General features: G+C 41.3%; 1 protein-coding gene across 3 annotated transcripts in view; it reads left to right on the plus strand.

Moving 5' to 3' along the window:
* LOC109316774 (lysine--tRNA ligase-like) overlaps positions 1 to 20,205 on the plus strand; it is a 50,145-nt gene extending 29,940 nt beyond the window's left edge. For all 3 annotated transcript variants that reach the window (XM_019545085.1, XM_019545103.1, XM_019545094.1), the window contains exons 4-14: positions 695 to 788; positions 1,923 to 2,109; positions 3,376 to 3,501; positions 8,248 to 8,367; positions 8,988 to 9,150; positions 9,784 to 9,957; positions 11,555 to 11,640; positions 14,922 to 15,007; positions 15,851 to 15,977; positions 17,340 to 17,483; positions 18,379 to 20,205. In XM_019545085.1, coding sequence (XP_019400630.1) covers positions 695 to 788; positions 1,923 to 2,109; positions 3,376 to 3,501; positions 8,248 to 8,367; positions 8,988 to 9,150; positions 9,784 to 9,957; positions 11,555 to 11,640; positions 14,922 to 15,007; positions 15,851 to 15,977; positions 17,340 to 17,483; positions 18,379 to 18,459 — 1,388 coding nt within the window. In that variant the 3' untranslated portion in view covers positions 18,460 to 20,205. The remainder of the gene's footprint in view (positions 1 to 694; positions 789 to 1,922; positions 2,110 to 3,375; positions 3,502 to 8,247; positions 8,368 to 8,987; positions 9,151 to 9,783; positions 9,958 to 11,554; positions 11,641 to 14,921; positions 15,008 to 15,850; positions 15,978 to 17,339; positions 17,484 to 18,378) is intronic.
* Positions 20,206 to 22,501: the final 2,296 nt, after the last annotated feature.

A 22,501-nucleotide genomic window follows, 5' to 3' on the forward strand; every position in this document is an offset into this window, starting at 1 on the left:
TTTTCAAAACATATAACATATTCCATTCCCTGCTAAACATGACAGTCAGCATAAACTTAAACTACAGCATTCATTAGAATGGCCTATTGTTAGTTGTTTGTGAGCTTACACTGGATTTCCTGAAAATTTGGTCCACAGTTCACCCATGGTCATGGGTGACTGGTGCCTCTTTAGTCAGGGGGGCCACTAGTCAGTGGCTGGGAGGGGTCCCCCTGGCAGCCAATCGTGCTGACCGGGGGGTTCCCCACCCCCAATCTCACTCACCAAAAAGCAGAAGCGGCACAGCCACTTTTGCTGGTGGCCCCACTCTCCAGCTGGCACTTGCAGGGGGGGCACTGATGCTCCCGCCTGCCCCCCTACCCTCTGGCTAAATGGGGAGCGTGGCCTGACAGGGGGTGCACTGGTGCTGTTAGGGGGTGCATGTGCACCCCTGTGCACCCCCTACATCTCACCACTGCCAGTGGTCAGCAGAAACTTTTATGGTACTCCCACGTGGGTTCTGAAGGGAGGGATGCTCAATGAAGTGGTCTCTTCTTTGTAAGCAAAGGTTGGAAGAATAGCAAAAGGATGGAGAATTCTGACTCCTCAGTAAAGATTACTGTAGTTTTGGTTACATACTTGTAACCTGATAGGGAATTTCCTCACCTCCATGTTGTTTTTTGGTCTTATATACAAACAACCCCTCCTTTTCTAGGACGAATTTATGCCAAGAGATCTGCTGGTGCAAAGCTGCTTTTCTATGATCTCCGGGGAAATGGAGTTAAGTTACAAGTTATGGCAAATGCTAAGTGAGTATACATTATTTATGAACAAAGAGGGGTCTGCTGAGGATATATGTCCCGTTTCCTGAAATCAGTTGCAAGAAAATCTAAGAAGATTCTGGGTAGAAGCTGTGTAGTGAGGAAGACAGAGAGAAAGATGGAAAAAAGAGACTAGCTTTATGGCTAATACTATTCTAATAACACTTATTGTCCTGTATTAGAAGCAAGGTTCTCTTTCATGATCCTTTACTAGTGTTGCATGATACAGGCCAAACACAAAATTCAGATCTAGATCTAACCTGCCTCAAACTCTTTGTAGCTTTCTCTCTTTATTATTTACTTTTTTCTATATAATTGCTTATTATATTCTGGGAAGCTTAATTAGTTAGTTAATGCTAGTACAAGGCTATGAACAATGGAAAGTTCCATAAAGATGACCTTCAGCCCATTTATCGGAGTTTTTCCCACTAACTTCAGTGAGCTTTTAAGTAGATACTAAATAAAAGCCAAGTATTTTTACAATGGCTAAACTAGTTAGAGCAAACACATCCTAATAAAACTTCCCTTCTTTTTTGTTCTTGAATTATGAATGAACATACTGTAGTTCCTATACATTTGTTCTCTTTTAGGAAATATTTGCTAAATGTCCCCATACCTCAGTTTGTGGCTTGTTCCACAGTTGCATGCTGTGATTTTTTATTTAGGCTGGACTCACAGGTCACAGGGCCGTTCAGCTGGTGTGAATCTGCATGATTACATTCATGTCAAGAAGCTATGCTGACCTACACCAGCTGATAAGCATTTACACCAGAGAAGTTGGAAGTTGGAAATTACTTAGAAGTTGGAACTGGAAATTTCCTTTCTCTAAATGTATGTCACTAGTAACTGAATCTTTACTCCCACCTCATGTTCAATTGTAAGGTGAGGGGCTTCCCCCCACCATGTTAAATGTGGGTGGGACCTCATCTTCTAATCGAACAAATATGGTAGTAATCTATGACCTAGATAGATTTCCACCAAGAATGAAAGAACAATCTAAACATCAGTTTATATGGATGATTTTAGTTTTATTTTGCGTAAAAGTTATTTTCTACCCTAGTCTGAAGGGTAATCATTTGGAAAGGATTTTGCATTTCTAAGTCAGCTGCTGCTCCTTGTCAGATTTTTCAAGTCCGAGGAGCTTTTCACTGAAACTATAAATAAGCTGCGACGAGGAGACATCATTGGAATTGAAGGATATCCAGGGAGAACAAAACATGGAGAACTGAGCATCATATCATCTGACATAACTCTTCTGTCACCGTGCCTGCATATGTTGCCTCATCTTCATTATGGATTTAAAGATCAGGTAACTTCATTCAGGGACAATGGCTGGGAAGCCTTCTGGGAAAAAGGTAGGGTAAGCCTTCTGGGAACTCAGAACAGCTGCCTGGAAACAATTATGCCAAAGGATTTATTTCTGATTCTTTCAGTAAGTAAATCCAGGCTAGCTTGATTTTGTTCACATACTTTGAACACTGAGCTATGGATCTTGTATAATATCTGGAAGTAATATAATTAATCTCAGATAATTGTGACCATGAGATGACTTGGTTTAAATTAAGATGGAAGCAGAACCAAAAGTAGGTCTGTAACTAAGGACTTAAATTTCAAAAAGGTAAACTTTATAGAACCTAGTCAGTGAATCAGTTAAATTGTAGGACTCAGGGGGTATGTATAGGCTCTATGTTTAAATTGACCTAGCCACAGTTAGGTTGATCTAAATGCCCTAAATGTGCAGGCATGCAGAGGGTTAAATTGCTCAAAAAATGGTACACCTAATCTAAGTAGTTTCCCTCGATAGAGTTTGAGTTAACCTAATCTAAGAAAGGGTTAACCTGATATCAGGAATGCCTGTACATGTTACAGTGCAGCCCCATGGCTGGTAAAGCCAAGCTGCTCCCATCACACCATCCAACCCCAGCAGGGTGTAGTTTTAGGTCATGCCCCAGGACCAAGAACCTCCTCCAGTCCCATAGCTCCTACCTTTGGCCTTCAGGTGTTCTGGGAGCAGCAGCTCCAGCTACCAATGTTCTCGCTGGCTCCCTCCAGCAACTACCCACTCAGCTATGAGGGCCTGGGTTTTTAGTGAGGCTGCTCAGCCCCATCTTCCAGTCCAGGAGCCCCCTTCTTGTCATGTGCCTGCCTCATTGAGCTGCACCATACCTGCAGGCTGCTCCACAGCCTGGTCAAATCTCTTAAAGTGGCAGGCATCAAAGGTGCCCTGCCTCGTAATGGTTTAATGATGTGTTTTTTAAATTTGGGACAGGGATTTAAATACTGATACGCAAACTTTACAAATAGAGCAATGAAACCAAAAAGCTCTCAATTCTATTTCCAATTTTTTTTTTAACATTTGTTAATCTCTGCTTTCCTCTTGCTCTGTTTAGTAATAAGAATTCAATTTTTTTCTTCATAATCATGATTATAATGTTTAAAATGGCTATACTTCTAAGTCAAAAGAAATACACGCCTGAATATAGATATGACTAATTTTATCTAATGAATATTAGGCAACTGTCTGGTCTGAGTTTCAAGAATATCTATATTATCATTATTTAATGATTCCTTGTAGGAAACCAGATATCGTCAGCGTTATCTGGATTTGATTATGAATGAGCATGTGAGACAGAAATTTATTACAAGGGCCAAAATCATCTCGTATCTGCGAATCTTCCTGGATAATCTTGGATTTCTTGAGGTAAGACTTGAGAAAATGCTTGTCATTGTAACTATGACATTGTCAATGCGACTATAACACTATGCTATAATGCATTACCTTATCATCACAGTACTTAGCATTTTAGTAGCTCTCATATTACCAAAATTTTCAATAGTGATGAGTGGTTTCTGGGTACCTGACTTGAGACGCATTAAAGATTCCTGATTTTCACTTGGAAAACAATCAATGCTTTCTGAAAATCTGTCCCTGTTATGGTGTCTCAAGTTGGGCAGTCAAAATAATTGATCACTGATGAGGAATTTGTCCTATATGTTCAAAGGTATTGTGTAGAGAATACGGGTAGGTGGATAAGTATTATGCTTCTTGCTTTGGAGAGAGGAAATCAAAAAGGAACATGTAAAATGGCTAATTCAAGGCTATATAGGAAGTCAGTGGCAGAACCAGGATTAGAATTAGTATCTTCTGATTCTCAGCCTGTTGGGTCTTAGTGGCAGAGCCACAGTGTCCTGTTATGGCTTCAGAAGCAAACGAGTTAATTATCTTACTCTGAGCTAATGGCAACATCTGCCCCTATTCCAGGAGCAGCCAATCTGCAGCAAGGGTGCCACAAATAACACGGGCAGCCTCTGAGTGGCACACAACAGGTTGGGAAGGGAGAGGCAGCACAGTGGTAAATAGGTCAGGGAGCAGAAAGCAGAGCAGCAGCTTGGTCAGGGAACAGAGACTAAGCAGCAGATTGGGTAGGGGCAAAGGACTGGAATGGCACTTGGTAGTACAAGGCTAATTTGTAGCATGCCTGACAAAAAGGTTGGCCACCACTGTACCCTAGTCCAGTGGTCTCCAAACTTTTTTGATTGTGCACTCCTATCAGTAAAAAAATTTTGAGCACGCACCCCCAATATATGTATATTTATTTATAAATTATATACATGTACTACTGTACTAATATATTATGTACATTATAAAGCATACACAAAAAATAGAAGTTAAATCGCCATTGTTTTTACCTCGTAATGTGGCTGACAAAGAGCTCGTACTAGGAGAAGTGTCAGCTCTGCCATTTTCTTGTTGTTCGCTTCTGCTCACATTATTAGTATTATCTTCAATCTGCAGTTTCTTTGCCGGAATCTTTTTAAGCCACTTGTCCATTTTGTGAGGGTTAGTTTAGTTAAAACTAGATAATATAATCTGTAAATCCACTTAACCGGGCACACGTAAACTGCAATACGTTGTAATATTATGAAAGAGAATGAATGCTTCTTCCCTCAGGGTACCTCACGTACCATATGTGACACGTGACTATCTGACATACAGACTGAGTGAGGGCGCTGATGTCAATCTGTATATTAAATATTAGTAAAGCTTAATTTCTTTCTTATTTTTTTTAATAAAAAATAAAAATATAAGTTCTAATATTTTCTTCACGCGCCCCCTGGGATCATCTTGTGCATCCCCTGGGGTGCATGCACCCCACTTTGGAGACCACTGCCCTAGTCAACACAGCTATAAATTGATACTTGGTTATTTGAGTGGGGTGTCAAAGGTAGCTGGATGTGATGCTAACCACACCATACCTTGGTGTGCTGTTGTCCATGGAAACCCGTGTACCCTAACCATAATAGTCCATTGCCCTGAATGAGCCTTTGTCTTTCATCGCCAGCCTTCTGTTCATTCCTTGAGATAATTTTACCATCTTACACAGTATATAAACCATCTTTACTGTTAGTAAAAAAGACCTAATTTCCACTGATCTGAAGAAGTAGATTACTTCAGTATGTGCATGTGATTCATTTACGTATGTGTGTTTAAGGGGTTATTCATCTTCTAAAACATTCAACACCATTCCTGGCCTTGAAAAACCTAATCAGAATTACACAGCATGGTTGTCCAAAGCAGAGCCTGAGGGACAGGAGTAGCCTGCAGAATTCTAACGTTAGCTCCCCTCCAGCCAGTTGATTGTATCTTGTGCATAGAACAGAAGTCTTCAGAGATTCCTGAACCAAAAGCTAACTCCTTTCTAATGTTGCTTTGTTCTTGGCTGCTGAGATAGAGCAATTATTAGCAGTTATTTCTAACCATATAGTAAGGAATAGATGGGTATAAGATGGTTTTACGGCCGAGTATATGTATCTTAGATTCCTAAGGCAAAGCTCCCACTGAAATTAGTAGCGACTGTGTGGGCAGGCTTGGATACAATCCTCAGGCTTCTCATAAGTTGCCAGTGTGGTGCAGTGCACAGCATTGCCTGATTTAGGCACCCTCAGCTAATTCTGAGTGAGTGAATATATTAGTCTTCTTGCATGTTACACTTTCGACAAGTTAACCTCACTTACATTGCGTCCAAGCATTACACAGTAAAACCTGCTAAGTGCTCTTGTAATATAGCAAAGCTAGAGCTAGAGTACAAGTATCCTGCCTCCTCCTGCCAACTGTACTGGAGCTGGTTTGAGATTCCAGTGTGATGATGAAGTTGAGACCAACAAAAATCTGTTTGTTGGTCCCAGCTACCACAGCACAGAGGAGTATTCAATGACTCCAGTGCTTAGGATGTGTTTTCTTTAGATCATAGTAAGCATTTTCATGTGGCTGCTCAGAAAACTTTTGAATTCATAGTATCGCCTACTACGATCTAAATAAAAAACTTCCTAAGTGTAATGTGCAACAAGGCCCTTAGAAGCCTAATACGCAGAGTTGTAACAAATGCCTCCATTAAGCAAAATAAGCATATGTTGAATCCCAGCAATAAGTACAGTTGGGCCTTCCTTCTGTAACAGTGTTCTAGAGCAGTGGTTCTCAACCTTTTGTACTAGGACCCATTTGTAAACATCGATGGCCAGTCCCGACCCAGTAAATAGTTTAAGTAGAAAACAGCCCACTCTTCCTGACAGTGCCCATCACTCCCAACTCAAGGTCCCTGACCCTCCTAGCCCTACTGGTGTCCTTCACTCCCAACCCACTGTCCCATTTTCCAGCCCCCTGGTGTGTGGGGCAGGGTGTGGGTGTGTAGGGCTTGTGGGGTATAGGGGGCACATGCCCCCCATATTTGTGAATCCACCGTGGGTATGGGGCTGCATCTTGGGCAGACAGGCATGGGCAGGAGCTGCCTCCACAGCCCAGTAGGCAGGACCCAGAGCAGGAGGGAGGAGCAGGGAGTGAAGACTCATTGCTGCCATTGCTAGAATCCCTTCACCCGCTGTGCTGCCTCCAGCATGACTAACAGATGTGGGGGCCATACTGCCTTCAATTTCTTCTGTCATCAGCTGCTTGCTCCTGGGCTGCAGCTCTAATTCACTGCCATGGCCCAGCTGCTGCCACTGCAATGGCAGGATGCTCACTCTGCCTGCCACCCCACCTACCCTCTGAAGTAGGGTTGCGGCCTGAAGGGAGCAGTGGCAGCAGCCGGGTCATGGCAGTGGGGTAGAGCCATTACCTAGTACATTGAGCAGCTGGCGGCAGAAAGGCTGCATGCCCTCCCCTGTCTATTACTCCTCACATTTCTGGTGGTGTAGTTGGTGCAGGGGTCCTGGTGGTGGTGGGAGTGCCGAATTGTGATGCCCTGCTTTGCCCTGCCCCACCAGGTCCTGCCTGCTGTGGAGGCTGCTGCTCCCCATGCCAGTGGGGCCAGGCTGCAGCCCAATGCCCCTAGTGGGCGCACAAATCTGGGGGAGCATATGCTCCTGGACATGTCACCTGTGCTTCCCCCACCACCCTGACACATTGTCTGTGCTTCCCTCACCCCATAGACTTACCTGCAGGGAGCTGTGGGAGGTGGTCTTCACACTTCCTGGCTGCTACCTGCATATGTATGTGAGCACATTCACCTGGCGCCCTCTACCGGATTGCCCCCCTCCCACTCCCCCCAGCCTCAAGCAGCTTCTTGCAGGCTGGAACTCAAGCAGAGACCTGAGATTTCCCACATTTTTCTCCTTTAAAAGAGAAAATCCATGTTTTTCTGTGGCAAATGGAAAACCTGGATCCTTGTTTATTAGTATGCACAGCATTAACATACAGTGAAGCACAAGCAGCATCTATTTTTTTCAAAAATGTATGCAAAATATGATCTTTTAAAAAAGCTTATTCATGACCCTTTTGTATATTTTTGTGGTCCACTTTTGGGTTTCAACTCACGGGTTGAGAAATGCTGTTCTAGAACACTGCGCCTGCCACCAAGAATTTCTGCTTCCTATTCTCTTGTACATTGCCATTAAACAGTGAGGTTTTAATATTCAACTCAACACTGGGATTTTGTGCAATAAAAACAACGCAAATTAACAAAGAAACACACACTTTTACCTGTAGAAAGTAACTGCCTTTTATTTTGGGGTGAAAACAATGCTGATAGTTAAGACAAATGTAGTGCAGAAATGTTTTTTGGCATTAGTAAGAATCTTCCAGTGAAAGTCATGTTAAATATATTCACTCCTTCTCTTATTTAAAAAACAGTTATTATTTAGAAAAGTTAATCTATTTCTTGAATACAGTAATGCGAAATAATTCCTTACTTGAAGTCCCACTGAAGCATCCCTGTAGAAATAGTTAATCTCTCAGTTTCCAGCCCATCCTTATACTTCTTTTTGTTATATAAAGCAATTTCTCTTTCATGGATTTTAAAGCCAGAAATGGGCCATGATAATAATTGAATCTGACTTTGTGCATAATGCAAGATACAGAATTTCATTCAGTGCTTTCAGGACCCATCCCATAACTCTGTTGGGCTATAACCTATGTGTTAGGAAGATAGTCAGTCCTTTTACTCTTTTAAAGGTGGAGACTCCCATGATGAACATGATACCTGGTGGTGCTGCAGCCAAGCCCTTTATTACTCATCACAATGAGCTCAACCTGGACCTATACATGAGGATAGCTCCTGAACTATACCTTAAGGTACAGTGATTGTCTAACATCAGCTAATGTGTCTAGCAAAGATATTTAATACTCTTACTGTTTCACAGAACAAGATTTCTCACATATGTACTCAATATTGCCTGCACAATGTTCTTAAAGTTAGGCTACATTTGAGAAGTGGGCTCTACCACCTATCACTAATTTTCTATCACTTCTGTTTGGAAAAGTAGTAAGTTATTGTTATCCCTCTCACATTGTGGATACATCATGATTTGAAGCACAATCCTTTCACTTATGCAGGCTATTCATATTTAGGAGAAACAAATATCCGTACATAACAAAACACTTGTTTTTAATGAAAGCACAGAATCTAAATTCAGTTTTTAAAATATTGAAGACCCCCAATTCTTGAGCCCTCACAGAGGAAGCCAGCCACTGGGCACACCTACATGAGATGCCCGCTGTGCAGTTGTTACTGCACAGTCATTTAGTACTTGCATACCCAAATACTAAATGACTGCACAGTTATCAGTAAACAGTGCTTCATTTAACATATGTGAAGATTACAGCTAACTTGTCTTCATTTGAGTTTTGTAACACAGAAATGATTTTCTTTTAGAAGACAGTTTCACAAGGAAATGTCTGGTTCTTCTTCTTAGATGCTAGTAATTGGAGGTCTGGAGAGGGTATATGAAGTTGGACGCCAGTTCAGAAACGAAGGAATCGATCAAACCCACAATCCAGAATTTACGACTTGTGAGTTCTACATGGCTTATGCAGATCACAATGACCTCATGGACATCACTGAACAGCTGCTGTCAGGTATGCCCTTGGGCAATAATTGTATTCATTCATTAGTAAGCAACTTGAATGTCTGAGGTTACTGTTAGTCACACACCCACCACGAAGGTGTCACAGGTGTAGCAGGGCAGTTCCAGCCCCAGTGCAGCCACAGCCCACAGGGCAGCGCTGGCTGTCGTGGTTCTGAAGGTGTTGAGATCAGTTGCTCCTGTCACTGAGGCTATTTTTTCTGCTTCCCCCCAACTCCCATACAACTGTGGCATCCAAGGCTGCTGTCCCAGTCACCTCTCCCTTCCCCTTAGTTGTGCTACTGTGTGTTATAGACAGAGGTAAATAACATGTATACACCAAATGGAAATGCAATCACTTGCAAAAATATAGAGAAAGGAGAAAGGATTAATACATTTTCTAGTTTGAATGATCCTGAACAATAAGACTTTGGGAAACAAGATTTGAGAAGATAGGACACCTTTTTTGTTGACACTTGTCTTAAAAATAAACTACTGTACATCATATAAGGTATGGAATAAAAATATCTTTTGATCTTAACAGGCAGTGTATTGCATGTTATATTAGGGCTGTTCATCTAAAAGTCAGGAAGCTAGTCAGATTAAGATGACTTTTCTGATAACCTGGCATCTGACTTCCCCTAAGGCATGGTAAAGCATTTGACAGGCGGATACAAGATCACTTACCATCCAGATGGCCCTGAGGGAAAAGGAGTAGAAATTGACTTCAGACCTCCTTTTAAACGAGTCAGCATGATGAAAGAACTGGAGAAAGTACTTGGAGAAAAGTTGCCAGCACCAGAAAGCCTGGATACCGAGGGTGCGTTTAATATACTTGGGCTTGTCTCTAGATACTTAATGGTGTGATGAATTAAATTGTAAGCCATTTTCATTTTTAAATTGTTAAGCAGACCATTAATCAGTCACTAAAGAATCATTGATTCAGATGATGTGCAACTGCATGAGGTTCCCTTGCTTTTTAGCCTGAACTACTGTTACTCACTAATAGTCTCTGTGCAATTTCAGCACACTTGTAGGGAAAGGAGATGTATTTATTATGGAATTTATGATTTTCCATGCAAAGCTGCTTTTCTTTGCTTATCTTCATTTTTCTGTTGAATTTTCGTCTATGAATAAACTCTTCTGTTTTCTGGTATCTGCTAGTTTGTGCTTGAAAAATGGAAGTATGGGTATGGAGGAAATACATTTTTCTGCAGTGAAGTGAAAAATATCTAAACTTTTCAAGCTTTGGGTACCAGTACAAACCAAAAAGCTATGATGGTGATAAAGAAAACTTATTCAATAATTTCAAAGCTTTATACTGGTGCATAGGCACACTATTTTAATTCATATGACTGTACTGGAATGATTTCTACTTGGATCCATGAGATTTTTCAGATATTTCTTCCTGTCTTCTTAGCTTGTTCATGTATTTTCTTTTGATACAGAAGTAGTATAAAAGTAAATAGTAATAAAAAAGCATATGCACAGTACTGGATCTAATTGTCAAACATTATGCAAGGAAAGCAACTGATGCTGCTGTAAAACATTCATAATTCTTCGATGGACTTGAATTGAACACCAGATAATGAATGGCCCCGGACTGAATACACAGCTGTGATTCACTTGAGTCTCTTTGTTGATATGGTAATATTAATGAAACAGCAGAGTTTGATGTGCATCTGATATGCATTTAATGTGCATCTGTGGCTTATACAACATGGAACCATGGCTTAAATGGTAAAGTTTTCAGTGGGACACATAATTAAGAACACAGTTGCGGTAAAATTCTGTTTACATTTTTAAAAAGTGTAAAGAAAACACATTTGGATAAATAGAGATCAAACTAATTGTGGGGAGAAACTCGAGAGCACTATTTGAGATAGAGAACGGAATTGCCATTCAGATAAAAGGAGGCTGCAGTGAAACAGCTTGGATAAACATGACTGCCTTGGAAATGTTTTCAGGTTAGGTCACAGTGGGGTTTAAGATAAGGAATCAGACACATGATCCCACTCTGGAACTACAGTCTCATCAGAATTATCTTACTCCTGTGACCTCCAGGTAAATGCAGGTCCAGAGCAGCTAGAGGAAACTATTGCTCCCTGTTCCCTGGATGGATAATGATTGCATATAATAAATCTGGTTCAAATACCTGACACGTCTTGCTAGCTTTAAATTCTCTAACATTTTCTTTCAAAATCCTGCTCCTACCTCCATTATATGGACAATTATAAGCTCAACAATTGTTTTAGCTCTTTTTCTTTTATGCAGACATTTAAACTGAGAAGCAGCAGTGGATACTGAATGTTGAGAGGAAACAAATCTTTAGGTTTTCCTCCATGGCAAATAAAATTCATTCATGACTGAACTCTTTTACTGACACATATATTAATGGTTATCCCCTTTACCTGCAGAAGCCCGACAGTTCCTTGATCAGGTGTGTGTGAAGAACGAAGTCCAGTGTTCTCCTCCGAGGACTACAGCAAGACTTTTAGACAAGGTTTTCTTTCTTATGCTTTTTTTCTCTTGATTATCATTTCTGCTACGTTTTCCAACTTTTAGGGCTTGCACAGATGACACATTTACACTGGGCTTAATCAATATTACACCAGTATAAAAAAGGAGTAGGGAGATAATGTGTACTCCTAAACTGGGAAACTTCACCCAATCTAAAACTACACCAGTGTAAATTATGCTGGTATATATGCTGACCCCAGCTTACCCAAGGATAGCTGCTTGCTCAAGGCAAGCAGGTCTTGCTTGCTTCCTTATCACCTAGTGGTGAGGCATTGCAATAACACCTATTACATGTAGCCACCCTGGGAAAGTCACATTGGATCCAGGTGCCAGTTAGATCGGTATACAAAACAAGTTACATAGGTAAAAATGTCATCTTCTATATTCATATGTCTATTATTTACTTAATGTTATAGAAAATCTTCATCTGCTATGCTGCATATATTGGGATGAAACTAATTCATATCCCTGTATAGAACTGTATATATTACACTGTAAGTGAGTCTTTTACTCTCCTGCCTTTTGGAAGCCAGTTCGCTCTCATTTAGGCAACTGAATTCCCATCAAACAGCAAACTTCAGTCTCACAGCACAAGCCAAACAAATCAAAATCCTCCAGCCTCTCTGGGCATTAGGAGAAGATCCACTCTCTGCTTTATTTTTTTCCCCTAGCACAGCAGCCAGACTTCTCCTTGCAAGGTGTTCCCTCACAGCTTGATCTCTTCTACTCTCTTCTCTGGATTTTTAACTTCCCAGTGGGACATTCCCTCATTAGGGCATCCTTAATAGGGCTGGTTTCCCCTTCTTACAGAGTGGTTACTCTGTTACATACACACATAAGAACATTGGATGTGCTATTCTGTGTTATATTACATATATACACAAACATGCACACAAATATCTAAGAAGTCAGAGGCTGGTGTGCATGCAAGAAAGCCAGTCAGTGAAGATGAAATTTTACATCTTCACTGACTAGCTTTCTTGCATGCACACCAGCCTCTGGCTTCTTTCCTATTCGTTCCATCCAGGAAGAGCACACACCAACTGCAGATGCTTCCCCAGCCTGACAAAGGGCGTTGTACCTGGAAGTTTGCAGGCATTCCAGGCATTGTACCTGGAAGTTTGCAAAGAAGAATTTTTCCAACTATTTGAGTTGGTTTAATAAAAGATATCAGATTTACCCAAAGAACCTTGTCTGCCTACTGTCCATCTTCAACACTGAGAAATGTAAAGTGCTCCACCTCAGATGAGCAACTCCCAACACACCTATAGGCTTGGCAGCACCAAACTGACTAGCACCATGAATGAAAGGGATGTGGGGGTAATAATAGAACACAGCATGAATATGAGCTGGCAGTCTGATGCTGTAGTCAGTAGGGCAAATAATACTCTGACATGCATCAAATAATGCATCTCCAGTAAGACTAAGGAGGTGATTCTTCCACTCTACTCAGCACCGGTAAGACCACTGATGCATCCAGTTCTGGTCACCACACTTTAACAAGGATGGGGACAAGCTTGAGAGGGTCCAAAGAAGGGCAACACGTATGATCAGACTCTTAAAAGACAAGCCATATGAGGAAAGGCTGAGGGATCTGGGTCTCTTCAGCCTGAGGAAAAGCAGGCTGAGAGGGGACCTGGTAGAAGCTTACCGCTACACTAGAGGCATCAAGGGCTTAGTGAGCTTCTGCTCACCGGGGCACCCAAGGAGAAAACCAGGAGTAATGGCCACAAACTCCTGGAAGATTGATTCAGGTTCAACATTAGAAAAAGCTTCTTCACAGTCAGGGTGTATAGACTGTGAAATAAAGCTCCCTCCGGAGGTGGTACAATCACCTACCATGGAAATCTTCAAGAGGAGATTAGACAGTCACTTTGCTGGGGTCACCTGACCCCCAGTTATCTTTCGTGCTTGGTGCAGAGGGCTGGACCCAATGATCTTCTGAGGTCCTTTCTGGCCTTACAATCTATGAATCTATGAATCTTAGGTTGGACAGTATTCTTGGCTGCCTATAGATGTGTGCATTGCAGCTATTTTACCATATTCCATACAGTGTACTCATGGCTCACTGTAGAGATCAGGCTGGGATTTTGAAAGTTTCCAGAAAACCTCAGTCTATCTGTATGAATACATTGTACATTTCTTCTTCAATTTTTTGCTCTTACTTGCTCAGCTTTCTTATTAGTGAATCTCTTCTGTCTTTCACTCAGAGGGTACATCTACATGAGATGCTTTACCACACAGCAAATTAATTTGCTGCATAGTAAAACGTCACCTTCTCCACATGCGTGGCAATTAGGATGCAGTAGATGAATTTACTGTGTAGCTAGATAGTCCCGCCAGATCCAAGTGGTACCTGGCAGTGCAGTAAATTACTGTGTGTAAATGCCTGTATAGAGGGGGATGTTGGAATTAGTAACTCAAATTGAGCTGAAGTATATTCAGTTGTACTAATTGCACACGTAGACACACTGAAAGTAGCCAATACCTTTTCTCCATTTATACCCTCTCAGACTGTACTGCCACTTTTGAAAGCAGTCAAATTACCTTTGTTATTTGAGACTGTCCCTCTTGGGCTTCATAGTCTCTGTATTCTCCTGACTTTACTACTGCTTTAATGTATTCTTAGTGCTTATTTTGATATCTCTTCCTCTTATGTTTTTTGTCAATTTCTTATTTCAATGAACTCCCCAAGATAGGGATAGGTAGTGACCTACTGAATTCATGGCGCAAGTGGGCTGCACAAGCAGGTCCTTTAATTTTGCAGGTTCCTCGGTGCACCATCCTCTCCCCACAATTGCTGATTGACTGAGGGCCCCCCTGTGGCCCTGCTGCTTGCTGCTGACAGGCCAGGAGGCAAAAATGGTGCCATATTTAAAACCGCATTTTTGCCTCCCTGCCAATCAGGAGAGAGTGGCGGGGCCCCCTCTCCCAATCAGCCAGGGCCAGGGGGTGCACAGGGGAATCTACAAGATTGAAGGAGTTGCCATGCAGCCCGTTTCCACTGTGAATTTGGTAGGTCCTTAGGCATAAGAACTAAAAGGTTAAAAAAATGTGCTTCCAAAATGGTTTAGGGCATACTAATGTCTTTGAAAGCTAAGTGTGCAGGATCAGCTTGGTCCCGAGAAGATGGGAATAGTCCCACAATTATTTGGCTGGATTTCAACTCTGCTGGTACCATTTGGGAAAATGGAATATTGGTGTGAACGAAGTGAAATGAAAATAAATAGTAAAACAAGTCTCTCCCTCTTTCTCTCTCCCCAGTTGGTGGGTGAGTTTATTGAAGTTTCCTGCATCAACCCCACATTCATTTGTGACCACCCCCAGATCATGAGTCCACTGGCTAAATGGTATGTTACTTAAATAGTGTTGGGTCTTTACTTGTCTTAGCCTTGTATTCAACTTATTTCAGTGTTCAGAAAAGATACTTGTGTGTATTGACAGTTTTCAATGAAAAGTCTGACTTCTGTTCTTATAAACTTTTATATTGTGGTCTGCTATTTTTTAAGGTGCTTTTTTTGGTATTTTGAGTTTCAGCAGAATGAATCCCCTCAAAGGTATATTTACTTCGTGGAGCTATACTTAGTCATAGTTACCATAAATATACATAGCAGACCCAGCTTTTTGTGAGTGCTCTTTAGGTTATTCACATGTCAGAATACCTTGATTGCTCCCATCAATCAGCTATGGAGGTATCTAATTTACATTTTACTAACACTTACTTGATCCATAAGGCTAGTGAAGGCTGAGTTGCAATGTGATTTTAAATGTTCCCAATCACAATTTATTTCCAGACTCTTGGAGAAACAGCCCTGGCAAATGACACTGTTTCATCCTCCAAGGGGAAAAGTTTTTTTTCCCTCTTACAATAATCTAGGCTAATGTATTTTAATCTAGGAAAATGTACTTTAATCTCTGTGAAATTATCACTGTTATTATTTTTAGCAGTGAGATTTTTTTCCCGCAATTCTAGTAAGAAGTATGTTGTAGTTTTACATCAGAAAATAACGGCGATGTGATATAATTAAATGGCTTTTTTATAAATTAGAGGAAAGAACATCTAAAATGGAGCCTAAGCCTTGAACTATATGTATAAATTGAATCCTTCACTGGAATTCCTTGATCCCAAATAGTAGTGAGATACTAAATTGTTAAAGTGTACCTGATGATTATTTCTGTTTCTTGCTAACTAGGCACCGTTCAGTGAAAGGACTGAGTGAACGTTTTGAACTCTTTGTCTTGAAAAAGGAGATCTGTAATGCATACACCGAGCTCAACGATCCAATGAGGCAGAGAGAGCTCTTTAAAGAGCAGTCTAAGGTAAAGCCACTACAAAATCACAACAGTATTTACTCAAACATTATATTAAACATCAGTGAGTGTAAATTTTTTCTGACTTCTAGAAAACTTTTTCTTAAAAGTTAAGAACTTAAAAAAAGCACTTAAAAAATTAATAGCTACAAAGCAATATTTTCTTGAGCCACATGCTGATAGCTCAGTGTTCTCTGCACTGAACTGAAATACCAAATGGAGTAATCTCCTTTACTTAGCTTAGATAAAATACTCACTTTAAATGTGTTTGCTTGCTTTATGTTGAGTTTGGTTAAAATAGTGCTTCAAAAACTGATTGTATTCTGTCCGTGTATAGAGAGAAAGAGAAAAGAATATCTTAGACTGACTCCGCAGTGAAACCTCCGATTGGTCTCTCAGTTTTACTGTATTCACTTTGTTCTATTAAAGTAGTGGATGTTGGCAAATATTTGTAAAAAAAAGAAGAATTATACTTCACAATTATCGCAGGAGTAACATGTTTACCTTTGAACTCTCTGTTCCTTATGAATTATTTACCTTATCATCAATAGAAAAAGGACAGGGTACTTCCAATGAAATATCTGTGTTGATCAGAAAATATACATACTACATGGTATAGTTACTTTTTGTTCATGGTTTGTTTCTTTTAAATTACCCATGAGGTATCATGGAGCTGAACTCATCTTGTAGAGAACAGTAATACAGCGGAGAACAAGAAAGTAACTCAAGCTATGGAGGTCCTTTATTTCACTGACAAGTTTTTACTGAAAAAAATTTCTGAGAAACTCCCTTTCTGATGATTAAAAGACTGCTTTGGCTTTCTTATTTGTCATTGGCTTGATTTAAAACCTGCAGCATGGCTAAAAATGTTTTTGATTCCAAGTACTATTTAGCATTTGCAAGTTTTCTCTAGAAGTCAGAAAAAAGTGTTTTCCACTAGAAAGAAATGAAAAATATTGTTCTAAATCATTTGGATTTTCACTCCTTTTGCTACTAGTGAGACTTTTAGGGCAGGTGTAGATGAAATGGGGGCCTTAAATTGAAGTGGTGGGTTTTTAAAAACCCTGCTTCAATGTAGGGCCCTTTAAACCCCTGTGTCGTGCACACACCCCACTGCACACACCGGCAGCAGGGAGGGGAGGGCGAGTTGCCTGTGGGCGGAGCGGTACCTGGGCTGCACAGCAGGGGGTTAGTTTCAGCAGTGGTCATCAATGAATAGTCAGTATGTTACCTCAAATGTTCTGAGGCACTAATTTAGCTGATACCATACAATTTTTAGTACCAAATTACACTTTAGCACTAAAGTTACAAGTGTGTAGAACTTTTGGAAAAAGATATTTAAGATGTCTGTATATTGTTTTGTGGACTTAGGCTAAAGCAGCAGGTGATGATGAAGCCATGAGCATTGATGAGACTTTCTGCACAGCACTGGAATATGGCCTCCCTCCTACTGGTGGCTGGGGAATAGGGATTGACCGTCTTGCCATGTTCCTAACAGACTCCAACAACATTAAGGTAAGTTTGCCAAGTAGGAGCAAAAAACAGAGAAGTAGTTTCATGCCCATGGGGATTATGCCTTTCAATTTTTTCCCTCCAGGCAAATATTGTTTTGCTTTGATTTAGGTCTTTGTTTACATAGCAAGCAGATATGAAGATATGTCACACACAGAGTGCTTCTCACTGCAAATATTCCCCATCCTGTGAGGCATGCTCTGTCAGTCATGAAGATCGATTAGGGCGTCCCATGCAAATGAAAATCAGGCCCTACATTCCTGCTTTCAATCTGAAGCCAACCAAAAGCATTAACCAGTGTTGCCACTTCTTACAGTAAAAAAATGATGCTAGGATTGCATGACTTGCAATATTTGATGTTTGCCTTAGGCAAACATCCTGGCAGCATGTGGTTTGGTGAGTTTAACCTCTTTTTCTTCTAGAAAATTAAATTTGTAGTCCTCAGGGTTGTTTGAAAATATGACAAAGAGCACTGGGGCTCTAACACTGCAAGACCTGAAAAACGAACTTAAAATTTGTTGTTTTATAAAAACTTCATGAGTTTCAATCCAATCAGGGGCAATGTGTAGGGGGTACACGTGCACCCCCTGAGCATGGCAGTGCATGGTCACTGCTTGCCACCCTGCTGCTGACACCACTGGTGGTGGCTGCGGGTGGTCACCGACACTTGGTCAGTGTTTGTCACCCCTTCCCCCTGCCGCCAACAGTGCTGGCGGCATCTGCAGGAACTCCCCTACTTACTACCACTGCTCCTGCCACCACCATGCCCTCCCAGCCGCTGGGATACGAGTTGTTCATTAATCCAATCTCATGATTTGGGGGGCAGCTTGTCTCCTGATATTTGCAAAACTTGGGGGTGGTAACCTTTAATGACATTTATTTTTGAATCTTGCTTTAGGAAGTGCTGCTCTTTCCAGCAATGAAACCAGTTGAAAACAGACTTCAGTCAGAAGAGCAAACTGCAGCCTTACAGGCATGAGAGGAACTAACCTTCTTGCCAGAACTTTTGTAAAAGGAAAAGTACTAATTAAAAAAACCCATTTATTTTGAAGGTATAGTGCATAATCAAGACTAGGAGCTTAAAATGAAATGTGCCAGGTGCATTATAAGTATAAGCAGATTAGTGATGATTTTCCTTTGCCATGACTATGTTCCGTACTTCTATTGATGATAAAACCTGAGGACAGCATGTTTTTTAAATGTCAGTATGGTATCTGCTCATAAAAATGGAATAGATAGGTAGTAGCAGGGAAACATTATGTGCTATTCCACACGTCTGTACACCCAACAATTCTTAATCAAACCAAGCGTCCATTTGTTTTTAGTTTTTGTTATTGCTGCTGTTGAAATCTGTTACCATTGACTGGTTTGAAATCTGGTCTAGTTCTCATTTCCAAGTAAAGCAGAATCTTAAGAGTTGGGAAACATCAACACAGCCTTAGAAATGGGATATGGTACTGAATCAGCTGCTTTCAGGAAAGTGACACAGGGTTAAATATGGGTCATGTGCCCTTATTCTTTAAGCTAACCTTTTCAAGATTGACATGGAAGGCCCATATTTGTATCTACAATAGAAATAATTAAAGTTACCATGTGGTGATATGTCAAGTACCATTATTTGAAACTGGAGAGCTGCAGAAAGAGTTGGCAAATGTTGACTTTAATGAGTATTTGTGATAAGTAAAATTTTGCGCTTGTTAGCCCTGACAAGTTTCATTTTATCTAAGGAAGGAAACCAGCAAAAGAAACTGGGCACATTTATCCTCTGTGTCACTGGACTGAAGTTGATGGATATAAACCTAGCTTGATTAGTCCTCATTTATACACCTCAGTCTCCCTTTAGCTTTTTTAGTATAATCTGACCACCTTTCATATAACCTAGCAAAGGCCCCAAATCCTTCTTTATTTACTAACATAGTTAACCAGCACATGCATGCTTTGTGTGTAGTGAGCAATGTAGGCAGTAGCAGTGACAGGAGAGAAAAATGGAGTCCACAACTGAGGGTGGCATGGGATTTGATAGCTAGCTGGGCTTACCTGCTTGAGAAGTCTGAGAGAAAAACAGCAATATCTGCTTTGAACCTGAGGCCTAACTGCTTATGCAGACAACCAAAATTATATATAGACTGAATGCTGTGCTTTTGATTACAAGTATACTTAAGGTAATGTGAACTAGAATCTTTTATAGCTTATGTATGTTACTTGCTTATGCTAAGCTTTGCAGAAGCAAAACACAAGCGAGTGAAAATTTAGGCAAACAGTCTCTTTCAGTGTGACCAAGAAGGGTATGTGGGTTAGGGGAGAAAATAAAAAAATGTATTGGCATGTGTACACCAGGCCATGTGGGAAGGAAATACAAGATTCTTTCTCTCAAAAGCCACATTATCCTGTCGTGACACATCTTGTCCAATTGCTGTGTTGCAAGGTACTCTGAAAAATTAGTTTGGGTTAGTTTGTCAGAGTTGTCACCACTGCCTAAAAAAATAAAAGAAAAATTCAGAAAAGAAGAGGTAAAGTTGCCTAAGTTAAAGACAATACGAGAAACAGCCTTAGCAAGTGAAGAATCTATAGAGATGCTCGTGCACAGGAAAAAGACCAAGAAAAGACCAAAGACATCTGCAGACTTCAGCTAGTGGTATTGTAACAGTTTATTTTTTCTATTGAGGGTATAGCTGATTTATTTGTATTTGTGTGCTGTTGCTAATAAAAAGGATTTTAATTTTAAGTCTTGGTTTCATTTCTCCATCATAGCTGAAAGTTGAGGTTCATGTACAACACTCCCTGTTAAAAAAAAAAGAAAGAGGCCTTCTCCATTCTGTGTCCTTTAGCAGAGGAGATACTGCAGCAGTTGGCACAGGGACAACAGCCCCAGGCTGTCCTCTTGTAACTTCTGCAGGATGAATAGAGGCAGCAGGAGATCCTGTGGGTGTCTCAGCAAGTGTAAGAGGTCACCTCTTTCTGTCAGCCAGAGAAAAATGACTGGGCTCCTGTTTAGTGTTTTCACAGTGCTTACCAATGTTCAAACACATTTTAAAAACTAAAACCAAGGTCTATGCTGGACCAAATGAATGATAGGTTACTAAAAAGAATGCAGCAAACATGACAGCATTGGTAGGATGTGTCTGGCGTGAGAAGATGTTACACTGGTTGCTAAATTTCTCTAATAGGGAACCATCTGCTTCTTCAGCTCTGTACACAGACAGCAACTACTTTTATTTATCCTCTTGCACTTGATCTGAATTCAGTAGTGGCATGTGTATAACACTTATGCTTAATTTGTCCTGGTTAGCTTCAGTTCTGTTTCTAAGATTGTATGTGCTCCTTCATTTGGCAAAATTAGCTATGGAAAAGTCCGATCTGAATTTTGTACAGTGCAAATCAGTCAGTGATATGCTGCCAGTATATTTATACAAGCTCCTTGGCAGGGGAGAAAACACATTTTATCTGTAGTCTGATATGCCCAGGGCACAGGGATGCTCATGAGGTGTAGGAAAAAGGAGTAAAGGGCTGAAGAATTGATATGAACGTGTTTAAATAAACAAATTGTTAAAGACATCACTTACGCTTCACTGCAAACCAAAAAACATTTGACTCTTGTCTGCCCCCTACTCAAGAAATGGTGTTTGATGTTAACTCCCCTACCAGTTATTGCTCTGTCTCCAACCTGTCCTTTTTGGGAAAAGTCACTGAATAGGCAATTGCCTGACAGCTCCATATGCATCTGGCTGTGATCAGCTTCCTGGCTGGGTGTCCGTTTGGCTTTTGCCTTGGGCATAACATGCAGATAATCCTTGTGGCTTTGATTGGAGATCAGCGGAGGAAATTATGTCCAGCCAATCTTGCTAGATCTTTCAGTAGCCTTTCAAACAGTTGTCCATAAGGTGATGATACAGTGTTTCCATGACTTGCTGGATATTCATGGGACTGCTTTTAATTGTTTTTACTTTCTTCTTGCAGGGAGGGTCCAGAGGATAGTGATGGGTGACAACCATTATCATCCCTTCAAGACCTTCCATGTGGAGGTCCCCCTAGGGCTCCATCCTGTTGCATCTCCTGTTAAATGTATAGTTGGGCTGCTGGATGACACTGAGATCTGGAGGGAGGTGCCATCAGTATGCTAATGACACCCAGCCCCTTTATGCTCTCTCAACTGACCCAGGCCCCCAGTCTCTGTCCTTTCCTAGTGTCTGGCTGCAGTTGGGAGATCAAATGTGGATGAACCAACTGAAGTTGAATCCAGGCAAGACATAGCCAGGTGGAGGGGAGAATCAAATATCTATCATTGATGGGGACTTCAGCCTTCCATTCTCTCTTAGGTTCACAGGCCTGGGGGTCTCCTAGAACATCTCCTGCATCTGGATCCCCAGGTGGTAGCAGTGACCAGGAGTGCTTTTTCATCAGCTCCATCTAGTGAGAAAGCTAAGCCCCTTTCTTTCAGAATCAGATCTGGCCATCATCATCTGTATTTTCAAAACCTCGTGTATCCAACCAGTGGCCAGATCCAGATGTGAGGGCATGTGTCATTTGTGGCACCACAAACTGCACATTGCATGTTAAACCGTGCCCCACAGCACTGTGGCAAAATTTGATACCAGGATTTCTTGATAGCAAAAAAACCCAGTAAAAATCCCAAGAAAGAAAAGAGCAAAGCATGCCAAAGGGCTGTATGCCATGACAAATGCAGAGATGGGAAAACAAGCAGCCTGGGGCTGCCTGCTCCATCACTGCATGCTGCGGAGCCCCCACACTGAGGTAACCTGTGCCTCAGCGAGCCAGGGAGCAGCACACAGAGACAGGGGAGCAGACAGCCAAGGGAACTTCCTGCTCCCCCGTCTCAAGGCACCCTGCACCCAGGGAAGTGACTGGCTGGGGCGCAGGGTGCCTCAGTGCGGGGGCTCTGTAGTGCATGGAGATGGGGAAGCAGGCAGCCCTGGTCTGCCCGCTCTCGTCTCCACGTGTAACTTCATTAGCAGGGGCATGCACCGCAGCACATAGTGGCACAATTTGTGCCACTATTGTTT

This window comes from Crocodylus porosus, unplaced genomic scaffold, assembly GCF_001723895.1.
Source record: "Crocodylus porosus isolate Cpor-Errol unplaced genomic scaffold, CroPor_comp1, whole genome shotgun sequence".
NCBI classification, from domain to species: Eukaryota; Metazoa; Chordata; order Crocodylia; family Crocodylidae; genus Crocodylus; species Crocodylus porosus.